This window comes from Cupressus sempervirens, chromosome 2 (genome assembly GCF_028749045.1).
Source record: "Cupressus sempervirens isolate cs-2001-9-10 chromosome 2, ASM2874904v1, whole genome shotgun sequence".
Taxonomy (NCBI): domain Eukaryota; kingdom Viridiplantae; phylum Streptophyta; class Pinopsida; order Cupressales; family Cupressaceae; genus Cupressus; species Cupressus sempervirens.
Window position 1 is genome coordinate 425,103,875 of NC_143119.1, and position 17,674 is coordinate 425,121,548.

At 36.6% G+C, this 17,674-nt stretch overlaps 1 protein-coding gene across 2 annotated transcripts in view; it reads left to right on the forward strand.

Moving 5' to 3' along the window:
* The first annotated feature begins 2,148 nt into the window (after positions 1-2,148).
* Positions 2,149-17,674, forward strand: part of LOC149572907 (L-arabinokinase-like) — a 245,053-nt gene continuing 229,527 nt past the window's right edge. The window contains exons 1-2 of one of the 2 annotated variants that reach the window (XM_089814011.1): positions 2,149-2,496; positions 11,207-11,314. In XM_089814011.1, the coding sequence (XP_089670137.1) occupies positions 2,389-2,496; positions 11,207-11,314 (216 nt within the window). In that variant the 5' untranslated portion in view covers positions 2,149-2,388. The remainder of the gene's footprint in view (positions 2,497-11,206; positions 11,315-17,674) is intronic. The other variant, XM_089814012.1, reaches the window with a different exon arrangement.

A 17,674-nucleotide genomic window follows, 5' to 3' on the forward strand; every position in this document is an offset into this window, starting at 1 on the left:
TGCTCAACCAGCTTTGGCTAACCATTTTCTTTACCAGGTTTCCATGTTTTTCTCTACTCTTTCTAGAACAGGGTTCCAAGTTTTAGAATCTCTCATGCCTCTTTTTGATTGAATTTCAAAGTATTTGCATGGGAATGAGCCTTTCTTATATCCCATGATGTTACATTTGTTTCTTTCCATTTTCGGAGCTATATTTAAAAATAATAGCTCTGATTTCTTTGGGTTTACCATTTGTCCTTAAGCTTCCATATATGAATAGATTTTTAAAAAAAGTTTCAAGATTCTTCTATCATACTTTCCCCAGGGAGGATTGTGTCATCTGTAAACTTTTGATGTGTTATATTAGGAATGTTTTCTGCAATGATTACCCCTTCTATTTGACTTTCTTTTCGTGCTTTTTTAATTGCTCTCTCAAATGTTTCTACCATGATGATAAACAAGAAAGGGGATATTAGGTCCCCTTGTCTAATCCCTCTTGATATGTTAAAAATACCTTCTGGAGATCCATTAATAAGTAATGATATTTTAGGAGTGGCAATACATGTAAAAATTAAGTTTATCTAGTGGTGCGAAAAACCAAAGGCTTCTAATGTCTTGTTGAGGAATCTCCAATCTACCTTATCGTATGCTTTTTGTATGTCTAGTTTCAATAACATGCAAGCTTCCTTGTTGTTTTGGACAGAGTGTATTATTTCCCGAATGATGATAATCCCATCTAGCTAAGATGGATCCGCCTGGAACAAAACCCATTTGCTCTTCTGATTTTAGTTTCAGCAGTACAATTTTTAGTCTATTTGCTAATGCTTTTGAAAATATTTTGTATATTATGTTACTAAGTACAATTGGTCTAAAGTCTTTAGGAATCTCATGGTTTAATTTTTTAGGGATTAATATTAGGAAGGTGTTATTGATTTTGGAAAGTAGTGATCTTGCATTTCTTGATACCTCTCTAGCTTTCCAAAGATCATGACCTAAGATTTCTCAACATTTTTGAAAAAAGAAATCTTAGAAACCATCTAGACCCAGTGATTGTCCAAGTTGAGATTGAATAATGCTTTTTTGATTTCCTCTTGGGTAAGGGGATTGTTTAGAATTTTATTGTCTTATGGGGTGATTAGCTTAGGAATTGAATTTAACATAATTTTTTGAGGTTCCAAGTTTGAACTTTCAAAGTTATTATTGATATCATTAAAATAGTTCATGAATACTTCAACTACTTTGGTTAGATTTTTTTCCAAATTTCCTTCATTATTTTTAATTTTTGTGATTATGCTTATGTTTCTGTGGTTTACTGTGCTATTATGAAAGAACTTTGTATTTCAGTCACCTTCTGAAAGCCAATTCTCTTGGGATTTTCGTTTTCAAAAGATTTCTTCTTTGACTAATATAGTTTCTTGTTTTGCTAATAATTCTTTTTCTTTATTATATTTTTTATTGTCCATCCCTTGTTCTATTATTTTTTCATTCAATTTGAGTTGTTTTACTTTGGATACAAAACATAATATTTTGGATCCTTCAAAATTGCTTTCTTGTCCTCATTGCTTGATATTCTTCATACGATTGCCATCTAAAAACCACATTTTTCACATTTGAATGGATTACACATTGGTTTTTGTGGCTCTTCGAATTCAATTCTAAAAGGAAAATGGTCAAACCCTGCATTTGGAAGAATAGTGGATTGCATTGCTAGGTTGATATCACTTATGACCCGTTCGATTGTAGTCATAGGAATGGAGAATATGAATGCAATATTGGGAATAGGAATGACTATTCCAATAACAACTATTTTTTGGAATGGATATAAGCTCATTTTAGAGGCAAAATGGGAATATGTATTCCTATTCCCTATTTCAATTGACGAACCAAACAGAAAATAGAAAACATATTCCAAATTTTCTATTCCTATTCCACAACCAAACAGGGTAAGTCCCATTTAAAAGAGAAATTTGTCTAACTTTTATGCAATTTGGCAAAATCCTCTCCATATATTATTCCAAGTATATACTCCATTGTTTGTTGGAATATCCATTAAATTATTTCAACCCAATCTAAAATAACACTTGTTATTATTATTTCTTATGTAATATGACATATAAAAACAATATTTATTTGTTTATTTTATGAAATAAATTCATAATTACTGATCCTACTTTCAAAAATCTTTCGCCACATGAGAATATGCCCATGATAGTATCTTTTTGGTAAAACGAGTTCCATATTTTTATTTAAGAAATATGAGGTCATCCCTGGAACCACAGGCCAAGATTGCAGCTCGTGTGCCATCTTCTTCCCTTGTTTTAGTGTCGCACGTCAGTCGATATCCCCCTATATTCTCACTTGAATCGAAATTCGCCACTGCTCTGCTTCTCACAAGGTGACTGAAGACAAATGGAGACAACTAAGTCAGAGGATCGAAACGTTACAGTTCCACAGCGCCTTAAATTTGCATATTATGTTACAGGACACGGATTTGGTCATGCCACGCGTGTTGTTGAGGTCTTGTTGTAATTCTTTTCGCAATTGTTCCTTTTATTTACAGTCAAAAAACTAAAATTTATCCGAGCAGCTGATATCTTCGGTTTTTCCTCTCATTTTCAAAATTTTGTATTATTCCTACAAAGCAAAATTAGGATGTGTGTCATGGCTAGGCTCTGAGATAGAAAACTTGAACGAATTCTGCCTCATTTTGGAGTGGCCAGCAAAGTTTTATATGTGCCAGCCTCTCGTTGTCTTAAAAGCTCTCGATTTTTAAAGTTAGGATATTATTGCTTGACAGTGGCAGATGTTTTGGACGTAGGCAGGTTGCAGGCGTCCAGTATATATCAAACTGGTCTAATTTTAACATGACAAGTTTCAGCAAGGTTTATGAAATATTTATTAAAGAATAAATTTTACCCAAAGACTGCAATGCGCCGTGAAGTTTTGGTCCATATTGTTATTAGACTTTACGTTTAGCAGAATTTGTTACAAAACTCTCAATGAAGTGGACAACTTATCAGTCAGATATGTGTTAGGTTTAACCATTTTGAGCCATGCACAGTTTAGCTTAGTTTGACTATCACTTCAAAATATCATGTACTCACGGATAAAGAGGTTTTAAGTCATTTGAAGAAGAGCTCCATGTGTTGGAAATGGTGGGTTGTATATGATCTGATTGTTTATGGAAATGTGCTGACAAAATTTTGTGCGCCATGACCATAATTGCATTTAGAACTTAATTTCAGACTTATGTATAACTTGTACCACTTTACGGACTAAAATCAAATAAATATTTCTAACGCACTCTTCAAATATTGGGATCCCGGATTACTGCTTGTGTGCAAGGAACTATCTTTTTCCCGCATGATCAAATCCCATATATTTCATAAAAAATAAATAAATTTCGCCAGTTTAGGCACTTTAGGTGTATCCCCTTTTCCCCACCTCCCAAAAATGCCTTCTTGTCATATATAGCTTGAGTTAGGCCTATTGGTTTTTTAAGTTAATTTTTCTGGGACGGGAACATAAGGGGATGCTTCTGTGAAATGGCTTTTTCAGGAGTTTTTTTCTTAGGATTGCAATTAAAAATAAAGGGAAAATTAAAAAATACATAAATTGTCAAATCTCCATGAAATCCCCAGAGTCCGTTAACTCAAACTTAAATAATTTTTTTGCAATCAACTCTATTCTAGTTTTTCTGGTAAGATGAGAGCACATCAAAATAAAAACAAGGACAGAGGAAAGTTAATTGAAAAGTACACAGAATAAAAACAAGGACAGAGGAAAGTTAATTGAAAAATATTGGTGGTAAGCTGACCGACTTACAATTTAAACAACCATAGAATCACTCTATTCAAATGCGTTGATAGTGAATGCAAACAAAGTTGAATCAATGCCATTATGGTGGATCAACTCACCTGGTTCTGATTCATGCCATCCAAGGGGGACTGAAATAGAATAAAAAAGGATCTAATATAATTACTGTCGGAAGTATTGGAAATGAAAGAATCCGGCTCAGTACCTCTGAGAATATTACAATAATGGATAATATTCATTTGTAAACACATTTAAACTAAAATCAAATTCATCTTCCATTACCTTGATTATGAGCATTTTATCAAACAATTTTTCCATTTTCTATAAAATTAGCATTTTAATTGAACTAATGAATACCAAATTCAGAAATGAATTTGTCTGATTATGTGAAGCTTTGTAATGCCCCCTTTCTAAAATTGGATATAATAATTGAATTAAAATATCAAAATAAATAATAATAAAATATAATATGATATAATTACAAGTTAGCTGAGTTTAATGAAAGGTCGAGAAATATGCAATGAAGAGTTGTGACTTCCTCAACATAAGATATAAAAGGGAGGAGAGTTCGTTTGAAAGGAGATAAGGAGGAAAGGAAGAAGGTGGGACAATAGAAATTAAAGAGGGATTAATGCAAGAAGAAAGCAATGGGACGAGAATAAGGAAGTGACCCTTTCAAAGTGCAGCAATGATGAAAGATTGTGACTCTTTTAGAGGGTTGTAATTATGAAGGATTATGACTCTCTCAAAGGGTAGAGATTCTGAAGAGTTGTGACTTTTTAAAAGGTGGTAGTCTTGAAATCTTGTGACTCTCTCAGAGGGTAGATATAATTAAGAGGTGTGATCCTTCTTCACATTGGAAGATATAGAGGAGAGAAGGGTTCATTTGAGGAAGACAACCAAAAGAGATTAATTTGACAAAATTTTTTTTACTTTCAAAGGACAATGATGGAGGGTAGTGAGTGAGGTCTTAAGGTGGTGTTTTTCTAAATGAAGTATAAAAGTCATTTCAATCATTTAAGGACCACTTATTAATCATCAGTCATAAATATACAAAGACGATCATCAATTATGAAATCAAGAAAGCAACCAATCAGAAAACCACTCTATTAAATCTACATTCATTCAGTTCTCCAATATATCAAACGAGCACTCATTACATCATCACTCATCAACATCTAGTCAACAATCGCTTAATCATTACTCACCAATACTTCAAAATTTCAAATCATATAGTCAAAAGAATTCCGTCAGTCAATCAATTATTTTATACAATTATCAATCATTCAACAATAGTTGTGTCATGCTCCCTATTTTGACATCAGACGAGCAACAAACCCGTGATATGAAAATGTCTTACACATGTAAAACTTTACACTTTCATTAATCATAAAACTTTCCACAGTTTCCCATCTTCAGTAAGTCAGGGATATTACTGGCCAGATGGTATTTTCATGAGAAAATTGATCCTCTTCCCCCAATAGCAATGATCTCTTCTAAGACGAAATCAAGGATTAGCTAAGAATAAACAATAATAAAATGGAGCGGTTTAAATATGGAAGGAGATACGGTTAGCATCAGAGGGACACTTCTTATTCCAATGGTCGCAACCTTGAGGAAGATCATAATTCTCCAACCTCAATGGAGGAATATAAGAGACATTGCCCAACATTCAAGGAGGGCAAGAGGACACAATTGATCAGCAGCAAGACAACATATATTCAGCAGAGGTAGTCAAATAAGACAACAGAGAACAATAAAATAAGTAGCAAGAGAATCATCAAGCATCAGTATCATCTATAACAGATCAAGTTGTTGTAACACCTTCAGTCATCATGGCATGAAGGAATAATTGTACTCCTTGTGTGTATTTGAATGGATGTAAATGTTGATATGTTCTGCAGACTTTATCTCTAACATATGCAAGTAAATGTATATTTCTATCCATGCAATTGACAATACCATGCACCAACAATAATCAACCATATTAGAGAAGGAAAGGAAGTGCAAGGAGGGGGCAATGGTGAGGCCTCATTGGGTAAACCACCTCATGAGATTGGTTAAGGATCGCATGAGGCCAATGGGGACAGAGATTCTGATGCAGTGCAAAGCAGGAGAATCCGCAAAGGAGATGTCCTAGCCCCCAACAAATAACCACACAACGGAAACAACACAACAATACAACAATAATGCAAGATCTGATACCTAATCACAACTCTTTATTCATAAAAATAACTGATTGCATGCAATATGCCCGGCTGTAAGGCCTTCCGAGTTAGGGCCAAATACAAACAACAATTACAATATCAGTTTTGCAAGATCCAGCAAGATCCAACTTACAACTTCAATCCCATCTAGTCCAGAACCACAACTGGATAAAAATACCAAGAAGAATCCACACTTGTACCCTCAGGTCCACCAAGCAATCCTTTGGTTCTCAAGCCACAACTCTAGCTCTTCAAAGTTTGCATCTACTCCTCATCCTCTTCTCCAAGCTGGATGATCCTAATGCCCCTTTTCCTCCTAAAGACTCCACAAAACTTGTTACTTATACCCAACTAAGCCACAAGTTGGTCCAGTTCATTACAAATTAAATTAAATCCCTTACATTAAATATATGTTGAGCCACAAGTCGACTACAACACAAATTAAATACCCATACATAAATTAAATGCCAAAAGTCGGTTCACAGACAACTCGGCACCAATAGAAACCAAGACCAAACTGACCAAACCGAGTGTTAGCAAAACCAAGCCGAGCATCGATAAAATCACAAGCATCGTTGAGCTTGCAATGCAAACCGAGCAGCATAGACCATGCCAAGCTCCAAGCCGAGCTCCAAGACCATGCCGAGCTCCATAGACATTGCCGAGCAATATAGAGTATGCCGAGCTCCCAGGCATAAACTATGCTCAATAGCAACTGAGCACCGTTCCTTTGGTGACCAAGTCCACAACCACAAACCAAAAGTCCTCCATCAGGTAGGATTGCAAGCAAGCCTAGGAGGCTCCTGCATCAGACACCCTAGGTTCGAAAAGATGTTCTTGAAGGTGGAAGAACATCTTTTGGGATTCAACACATAAATCCCAAACTAGTTCTTCACATACATATCCTCCAAGTCTTCAACTTGTACACTCTTTCCCTTGTTCTTCTTCTGCTTCTTTACATCCATTACAGGTGTGCCACAAGTTTGCTTTCCACGCTGATCTCCATCCTTCTTAGAGCCAACTCAACTCGGCTGCCAATACTCAGGTTCCTCTTACCAAGATCTTCATTTTGCAAAGGAATCAAGGAAAACTTTTTGCCACCTTTCTCAACAGTAAACACATTCTTGACACAATCATACACAACCCTGTAATTATACTGCCAAGGTCTACCAAGCAACACATGACATATGTTCATGTCCCCTATATCACACAAAACTTGATCCTTATACTGCCCAATCTAGAAATCAACAAGGCATTGCTCCCTCACTTCCAAAGCATGCTCACCTTGTAACCAACCAATCTTATAAGGATAAGGATGTCTCAGTCTCTTCAAACCAAGTTTCTGAACCCTCTCTTCAGTAACAAGGTTATGAGTACTACCACCATCCACAATCACCTTGCAGACTTTACCACCGAACTTACAACAAGTCCTGAACAAACTAGTCCTTTGACCAACTAGTACTCGCCGAACTAACAAACTCTCTCCTTGTTCAGGCTGACTGTCTGGAACTGCAACCTCATTCACAACAGCAACTGTCCTATCGTGCGGACATTCAAAAGCTCTATGTCCTTCTTTACCACATTTGAAACAATTACCTCTGAACCCACCTCCACCTATCCTTTTCTTTTGATCAATAGGCTTTGGTTCACCTTTAACACTCGGTTTAGCTTGTGTCAAGCTATCCTGCTTCTCCATCCCTCTAGCATTACCTTGATTTTTCCTTTTCAACTTATCTTTTGCCTTCAGAGCATATTGATAAGCATCCTCAATTGAAGAAATATTCAGCATACCAACCTCATCCTGAATATTGAATCTCAAACCATTAATGTACCGAGCTACCTTCTACTTTGACAATTCTCTATGACCAAACCAAATAGTCAACTTGTAGAACTCCTCCGTTTAATCTTTCATAGTCATATCTTTTTGCTTCAAATTCTACAACCTCTTAAATAACTCAAGTTCATAATTAGTAGGAATGAACTTAGCCTTCAACTTAGTCACCATCAACCTCCATCTAGTGATCTTCATTTCACCTTCTTCTTCTTTGTATCTTTATAGTTCTTTCCACCAAAGAGTAGCATGTCCTTTCAACTTAGTTTGTGCCAACCTCACTCTGAGTGGATCCTCAATATCCTCAAGCTCAAATTAGTCCTCCAATTCACCAATCCAATCAATCAGGTCTTCAGGAGTCAAAGTACCCGAGAAATTAGAAACCTCCATCTTATGCTTCAGTCTCAACTGAGATCTAAGTCTAGCAAATTGACCAGCCCTAGTTCCAATAGGTCTCTCCATATGATCAGTTGTGTCCTCACCACTAGATCCAACAACTTCAAAGTCTTCAGCAATTTCCTTATAGCCATCTTTAGTACCCACATGCCTAGGTACACCACCTAAAGCACTCACAATTTCAGCAATCATGTCACTCTTTATCAATGCAAGATCTGAATTCTGCCCTAATCTTTTCTGAGATCCTTTCTTCCACAGCATCACCAAGATCATCAATTGCCCTAGGGTCCAATCTTTTTGGAGGCATCTTCCAAAACTTTCGCAAACCCTAAGTAATAAATCCACCAATCTAGAAGATCAATCAGCTCCACAAGATCAACCTTCTCTGCAAATCTTGGTGTAAACTGCCTCAACTTCTGCGATTTGTCAACACACTTAGGAACAATCTTTGTTCTGGTGCCACTTGACACAGTGCAAGGCAAGAGAGTCCCCAAAGGAGATGGCTTAGCCCCCAACAAATAACCACATAGCGGAAACAACACAACAATACAACAATAATGCAAGATCTGATACCTAATCACAACTCTTTATTCATAAAAATAACTGATTACATGCAATATGCCTGACTGTAAGGCCTTTCGAGTTAGGGCCAAATACAAACAACAATAACAATATTAGTTCTGCAAGATCCAACAAGATCCAACTTACAACTTCAATCCCAGCTAGTCTAGATCCACAACTGGATAAGAATACCGAGCAGAATTCACAACCACAAAGCACAACCGAGTCCACAACCACAAACCAGAATTTCTCCATCATGTAGGATTGCAAGCAAGCCTAGGATGCTCTTGCATCAGATTCCACTCTTGAGCCTACAATCGAGTTAAGGGAACCCAATTGCAATCTTCCCTTTGAGCCTATATGGTTTAGTTATTGGGATAGCTAACAAAGGGATCATCAATCATAAGAGGAGAGAATGATAGCATGATGAAGGGAAATGATTTACAAGCTTTGCTAGGTAGGCTACCTCATGAGCATGATTAAGACAAAGAGTTTCCGCTCTTCGGCATAGGGCTAGGGATAATTAGGGCACCTCATCACGTCCTTACCTTAACCCTCATTATGGTTAAGCCCTTGAGAATCATGTGCTATAATTGTATTTCTCTTTTAACCCTAAAAATGGATTTACTACATGCATTAAGATTTATGACTATATTGTGTTTCGTGTTTTATTATTAGGCAATCCAAGAAAGGGACATTATAACCTTCTAAGAAGTTGTTGGTCTAGCGAGCTGTTTTTCAGGTTTGAAATACAGAAATATAAACACTTCATAGCATTTTTTGAAGCTGCACCACATCTCTGAATAGTTGGTCTGATAAACGGAATAGGTATGGCCCTTAATGGCTTAGACATCTTTTAAAGGATGAACCAGAAGTTGCTTAAAGTAGATAAAAAGCTGTTAGACCTGTCGCAGAAGACTATATTCTCAGAAATTTACATCATACCCAGCCACATAAGGCTCGCACAAAGTCCCATCCTTCTTCACAAAGGCAATTATTCAATAACTTACATAAGATTTAAAGAATTTTATAAAATCCAGCTTCTACATTAGATTTTCTTTTACTATAATTATTGACATTACTTAGCAAGAAAAAATCTATAATAATCAGGAAAATGTTATGATCACACGTCAATCTGGAAAATCTACAATATTCCATGAAAAGTGTATTTTCCAAAAATATTGAAAAGCCAAAAAACACTTTTTTGAAAAGCAACACAAGCAAAAAATGCTTTTCTCAAAAATAGCACTGATAAGGTTATAAAGAGGGATTAAGTCTTTAAATGAAGGGTTTCTGTTGAATTTTCATTGGTGTCCTGAGAATGAACTTTTATATGTTTACCCGAGTAGAAAAACCCTTTCGGTAAATTAAAATTAGGGGACAAAAGCCTTTTTGGCTGGCTGCGAGGGTTCATGCAGCAATCACCATTGTATTGAAAGTTGTAGATTGAGGGGGGGCGGGAATTGGTGAAGTGTCTAGATTTTGTAGCTGTTTTTACCTTGAATGGAGGTGCCTAGGGTTTACAAAAAAGTTTTAAACATTATTCAGGCACTTTATGGTTTGTGATATTTTGTAATGTCTTGGCAATAACTCAGCCGGCCCTAAAATTTTGAAAAATTTGGAATCCCCAAAAACTCGGCGAAAAAATTGGCACTTCTATCTAACATTTGAAAATATATAATTTCTTAAAATGTTCTTTAAAACACACATATAAATCAAATTTTTAGAACATATACTAATGTTGTAAATTATAAATTATATTTTAGGCAGTTATGGGATACATTTTTCTTTTTGTGCTCCAGGGAATCATAGACATACAGTTTTGGATAGGGTTAAAGCTTTTGTAGCTTGATTTTTTGCTAAATACAACAGTTTTTTTTTGGTGTTTCGTATAGGTGACATTTGCAACTTTGTTTTTTCTGAGTTCACAAGAACTATTGCATTACAGATGGATGCTTTGCTACTGTTATGGTAACTTTTGGTAGTTTAGTATTTATGCATGCTTTCCAGTCTGCATATTGTTAACTCATGCAGAAACGCCATAATATGTCAAGGGTTAGGTGATTGAGATCTAAGGAAGTAAAGTACGCCTGTAGTCTGATGATGAGGAAACATGAGAAGTTTACAGGAAGTCAGGATTTGTGTTAGGAATTGCATGGAACAGTCGATACAAAATAAATATGCTAGCTGAAAATGAGAAATGATGTATGTGTGAATAATTATTGCGCTTATTTTGCAGTTCTGAATATGTATTTAAGAGAGTCAACTGCACTCATCTTTTAATATCCTTATGGTGTAATTCTACATTATTTTGTTGCACTTTAAAGTAAACATGGTTTTGTTTAAATTTGATGCTTGTTTACAATATACCCAATCATTATGCAATTTTAATCTTGCTGCCAATAAATTGTCATAGGTGGCACGACATCTTGTTGCAGCTGGACATGATGTTCATTTAGTCACTGCAGCTCCAGATTTTGTCTACACCTCTGAAATAAGTTCACCCAATTTGTACTTTCGTAAGGTAGGGTATATGAGATACAAAAATGATTGCATTTTACTGTCATCTTCCTTGTTTCTTGAAATGCTTTCCAATTTTTTCTTGAAGTTGTTATTCTCTCTTCACAACTCTTCTATGTTTGTGTACTTCTGATTTTTCCTTGATAACGGTTGTAGAAGTTAATTAGAAAATAAAAGAAACAATTTATGGATGGATGTCTTATCAACTTGCAATTTGAAGTAACAATAATGGTCACAGGACTGGCATGGAATCAAACCTATTGAAGTTTTAATGGAATGCAAGTTTTAATTTTGGATTCAGTAGTGTTATACTTTTAGATGAATGCTATATAATAAGCTTTCTAGAGGTTCCTTCTTCAAATAGTCAAGTAGTCAGCATCATGTCATCCAAAAAACTATTGCTTTTTAACCTAGCAAGTTCAGGTACATTATTCCAACCCTTATTCTACATGAGAAAACAGAAAAGCTTTTACATGTTAGAGCCATTGATTTACTTAGGTCATCTCTTGATCAACCAGGCTTGTAGAAATGTAGTAAATATTCCCTAAACCAATGATAACTGGAAGATCTTGTATCAATCTTCAAGTCACTAGCATAAGGTTTTGTTTGCTTTTTGTTGTCCTCCATTTTGTGATAGGTAACAATATGACTTTTTCAACTAAGTTTCGCATGTCTCTGAGGTGATTCACTATTTAATTGGCCAACACTGGTTAACTAGTCATTCCCAATTTGTATTTTGAATTCTTTTACTGAAGGCTTTCATCAAGTCCTTTTTGATTTTCATTTTATTAAGCCTATGCTTGATTTTTGAAGCCTTCAAAATCCTTATTTGCGTTTTCGAGTGTTTGTTTAGTTTGTAATAAACTTTTGTTTCGTTCAATCTCTTGCTTTTTGTTTTTCCTTTGACTCGGTATATCTTAGGGCTTAATCGGACTTAGTAGTCAAAAGATATGACCATTGAAGTACTCAGAGAGTGAACTCTCTAGGTGCAATCACATTTTTAAAATGTGGATGTTATATTCTAATGTTGAGTTTCACTTTTTGAAAAATATGACTCTAAATGACTTTATGTTATGTTTTTAAGTTACTTCATCACTTTTGTTTTACCACTTAAGTGATTTAAGTGACTCTAGTGCACTATGTAGCCTATTTTAATGTTGAGATTTACTTTAATGTTTACATCCAAGTAAAATGTTGCTTTTAAATAAATATTTACACAATATGTAAACTATATAGTGTAAATATTTTATTTTGACCCATTTAAAGTGATTTATACTCAATCAATTAGACATGTGTTAAATAGGAAGTTCAAGTTGTTATTTAGCATGTCTTTTTTCAAATATGCTTCATGCAATTGCATCCATAGAGTGTGATTTTGCACTTGAAGGGAGAGATTGACTAAGGCAAATGAAAATGCAAGTCATTTTAAAATATGTAAAGGGCTTCCAAGAGTCCGATTTACATGAAAACTTCCTTTTACATGCAAAAATGTTACATGTAATTGCACTCCTAGAGCGCGATTTTCACCAAAAGGCTCCAAACATGTAATTGCTAAGTTTTTAAACATGCAATGACCATTCTAGAGTCCAATTTGCATGTAAAGACACATTTTCAGCCTAGGCGTCACATGTAAATGGCCTCCTAGAGTGCGTTTTTGATGTAGAAGACTTGGGTATCCTAGGGTTTCTTCACTCCAAATACTCCTTTGTTTTCTCTAACCATCCAATGGTTTAGAACTTTTCCTAAATCAGGATCTCCAAGATCCTTGGGATCAACTTCTCCTCCAAGGTATAGCTGATCTTTGTAAGATTCCAAGCTTACAAGGTTGAACTAGTCCAACTAGTCCTCAAATCCCTAGTCTTCTTTGCTAGATTTCCCTCTTAGAATGCCCAATCTTCTGCCTAGGATCTCCCCACATACTTCCTTAGACACTTATTAGTCTATTTAACCTCTTAGAGTCCCTCTGAACCTTCACTCACACTGCTGGACCCTTCAGCAACCTAATGGTTTCACATTCACTAGGAGACCTAATTGCTCTAAGGCCTATTAGGCCTATTTTCACTGTTTGATGATAAAAGTCCCAATTTCTTCAAATGACCCCACACAAGATCTTGAGAATCTCTAAGGTACTTGTGAACTCTAATAGGTTCCAAATCTTGACTTTTGATTGCACCCATAACCCCAATTTCAACCAGGCCCTAGTTTTAAGCTTATTAATTAGACCTCTGGACCAATGAGCACAAACAGTTGTCAAAATGTTCTTCAATCTTAAGTTCTACTCCTTCCACCTCAAGATCCTGCTAGGGGACCATCTAGGGCTTCCACAAATACCTTCCAACCTTTTTCACAACGCTATGGGCACACATGCCAAAGCACTGTTGTCCCTGTCCTAGCTCACTTGCTCTCAATAGTCAGCCATAGGGCTTCCAATTTGGCCATGGAAAACCTTTGCAAAAACAGAAATGAAAACAAAAACCTTATTTACAAGCGCCCTAACCCTACTTCCCCCATGGTTTCAGTCAATTCCACCGGTGGGTTCTTAGGTTAGAGCCATTTCTTTACAAACAACACTGTGATTGCTCTGTACAAACAACAAACTTCCAAAAACTCTAACTCTACACACCTGCAACTTGAAAGAAAACTATTTAACTTAAATGAAAGTTAGTAAACTTCTCTACATTTCCATGAATTCTGATCTACCACACTAATCTGTATAGTTCGTAAAACATCAAAGAAACCATACAGTTCTAGGGTAATACAATCACAACAGTCCATACAGAAGTGCATAAAACATGAAATGCAATCAAAACTTCCATCAACCTTCTCCAAGCATCAAATCCCTGCTTATATCCCAAGCATGGGTGGTTATAACTGATCTAACCAAAAGTTGCTCCATTGTTGCAAAAGTTGTCAAAGTTGCTTGAGCAACTTTTCAAAATTGCTTAGCAACTTTTTGCACAATGAGCATTTTAGCCCATATTGACAACTCGATGTTTGAGTGTGAGCACCTTGACTCTAGAAAACATCCATAGAGTCCTATATCACCCCTCAAACTCATCCTACCCCAAAATAACACTATTCCCCTAACCTAAACCAAAATGGCAACTTTTAACAACTTTTCCCCTATTAAGCACTATAGGCTCTTACAACATATGAGTGATCCACTATAGATCAAAACCCATTGTAATTTATTCCACACACCCAAAAACATCTAAAAGCATTAAAAAGAAAGTTTCCCTACACCATACTCCCCTGGGATAAAAACTCAAGTCCCTTGAGTTAGGAGGTCAACAACAGTGACTCCATGTTTCAAAATATCTGCCTCTGTCATCCAAGTAGCCTCAGAATCAGGTAGTCCCTGTCACTTGATGAGGTACTCTTTGTAGTTACCCAATCATCATACTCAAAGCTCTAAGAGTGGATTGACTTGAGTCTAAAAGTGGCCCCTTGTAAGGATATAGATCACAAACATTGAAGATTGGTGAGATTCCTAAATCAGGAGGTAACTTTCACCTTATAGGCATTCTTGCCATATTTGTGCAAAATCTTCAATAGGCCTATCTTCTTCATGAGTAGCTTAGTTGGTTGACCCTTGGGTAGCCTCTTTTTTCTGAGGTAAGCAAGGACTAGATCCCCTACCTTGAACTGGAAATCTCTTATTGTTCGATTAGCTTTGGCCTTGTATTTCTTCACTTGCATTTGCAAAGTTTTGGTGACTTGATCATGAAGTTCCTTCATCTGCTCTGCAAATGACTCCCCTTGTGCACTCCTTTTGTCTGATAAGCTAAGATCTCTGAGCTCTAAGATCCCTCTAGGATGAGCCCCTTACACTATTTCAAAAGGGCTTTTGCTAGTGCTCCTATTGATGGAGTCATTATAGGCAAATTCAGCTTACCCTATGATGTGGTCCCATGACTAGCCATGCTGCTTAATTAAACATCGTAGGAGATTCCCAAGTGACCTATTCACCACCTCTGTTTGACCATCTGATTGAGGATGGTAGGCTGAAGAGAAGGACAGATTTGTATCAAGTTTCTTCCACATGGTCCTCCAAAAGTGACCTGCAAACTTAGTATCCCTATCACTTACAATATTCAGAGGCAATCCATGAATTCTCACAATGTCCCTAAAGAATAGGCCTGCAATTTGAGATGCATCATTGGTTTGTTTACAAGGAATAAAATGTGCCATCTTGCTGAAATGGTCCACTACTACAAAAACACTGTCATTACCCCTTGCCAACTTTGGCAAACCCAATACAAAATCCATACTAAGGCACTTCCAAGGCCTTTGGGGTATGGTAAGTTTTTGATACAACCCACTGTTGCTACTCTGTCCCTTTGCTCTTTGACAGATTTGGCACTGTTCCACAACTTTTCTGATATCAGACTGCATCTTAGGCCAATAGTAATGCCTGTTGACTTGTTCTAGAGTCTTATCCACTCCAAAGTGTCCTAAACTGCCTTGATGTTTCTCCTTCACAATGTTCTCCCTCATTGAGCTTTGGGGAATGCACAATAGGTGGCCTTTAAACAGTAAACCTTCTTGTAGTACAAACTCATTGAAGTCCACCTTGAATACCTGTTGGAATTGCACACATGCCTCATAGGCTTCTCTGAAATCCTTGTCCTCTTTGTAGAGGTTCTTCAAATCATCCATCCCTATGCTCTGTAGTTGGATTTCTTGTATGGCTAAGACCCTTCTACTCAGAGCATCAGCTACCTTGTTACTAACTCCTTTCTTATGCTTGATAACAAATGTATAGGCTTGCAAAGATTCTACAAGTGTCTTTGATTCAGTTTGTCCTGCCCATTCAAGAAACTTAGAACATGATTATTAGTGTAAACCACAGATTCCCTAGGTAAGAGATAGTGTCTCCATTTTTTAAGAGCTTGCACCATAGCATATAACTCCAAGTCATAGGTGGAATATTTTTTGTTTAGCCTCATTCAACTTTTCTGAGAAAAAAGCCACATGGTGTCCTTGGCTTAGTACAACTCCAATTGCCAATTTGCTGGCATCACACTCCACCACAAAAAATTGGTTAAATTTAGGAAATCTAAGAGTAGGTAAATCCGCAATTCTCTTTTTCAACATCTCAAATCCTTGATCTGCTGTCACTGTCCATTTAAAATGACATTTGATCCCACCTTTAATGGTGTTAAGGACAAATTTCCTATAATAGGAGGTCAAAACATGGAAACTCCTAACATCTCCTGTGGACCTAGGTGTAGGCCATTCCAAGATTGACTTAACTTTATCAGGGTCCATCTTAATACACCCATTAGCTACTACAAAACCAAGATAAACCAGTTTAGTTTTCATAAACACACTTTTCTTGATTGATCATCAGCTTCTCTTGATGTAGTCTCCTCAAGACCATCTCCAAATGCTTCAAGTGCTCCTCCTTGGACCTGCTAAATATCAAAATGTCATCAAGGTAAACAATTACAAACTTACCAATGAAATATGCTAGCACTTCATTCATGAGCCTCATGAATGTGCTAGGTGCATTTGTTAAGCCAAAAGGCATAACAAGCCATTCATAGAGTCCTTCATTTGTTTTAAATGCTGTCTTCCACTCATCACTAGGCCTTACTCTTATTTGGTGATATCCTGATTTCAAATCCACCTTGGAAAAGTAACAAGAACCTCCTAAATTGTCCATCAAATCTTCTATTTGAGGCATTGGGAGCCTCTATCTGATTGTGATTTTGTTTATGACCCTAGAGTCCGTACACATCCTCCATTTATCATTCTTTATAGTTGCAAGTACTGTAGGTACAACACATGGGCTTGAACTCTTCCTTATCAAGCCTTTATCCAGTAAATCTTGAATCTGCCTTGCTCTTTCTGCATTTTGACTTGGTGTTATCTTATAGGCTGCTTTGTTTGGCAAATTTGTTCCAGGTATAAGGTCAATTTGATGGCTCACATCCCTCGTTGGTGGCAATGCACTTGGCAAACCATTATCCACTATGTCATGGTACCTTTCCAACAATGCTTGTACCTCAGGTGGCATATTGGCTTTCTCCTTGGTCTCCTTCTTTGGTTTCACTATCACTGCACAACAAACCCCTTTCTCCTTCTTCATGGCTTTGAGAAACTCTTTCCCACTCAATAACATCACACCGCTTCCCACATGCTTCTCCTCACTAGGTTCTTGCAATGGATCCATTTGGAATTTCTTGCCTTGTTTAGTAATCACATAGGTATTCTTCTCACCATCATGGAGAGCTTTGACATCATACTGCCATGGACGTCCTAATAGTAGGTGGCATGCATCCATTGGCATGATGTCACATAGGACCTTGTCCTTATATTCATCAATCTCAAATTCAACCAACCTTTGTTCATCCACCAT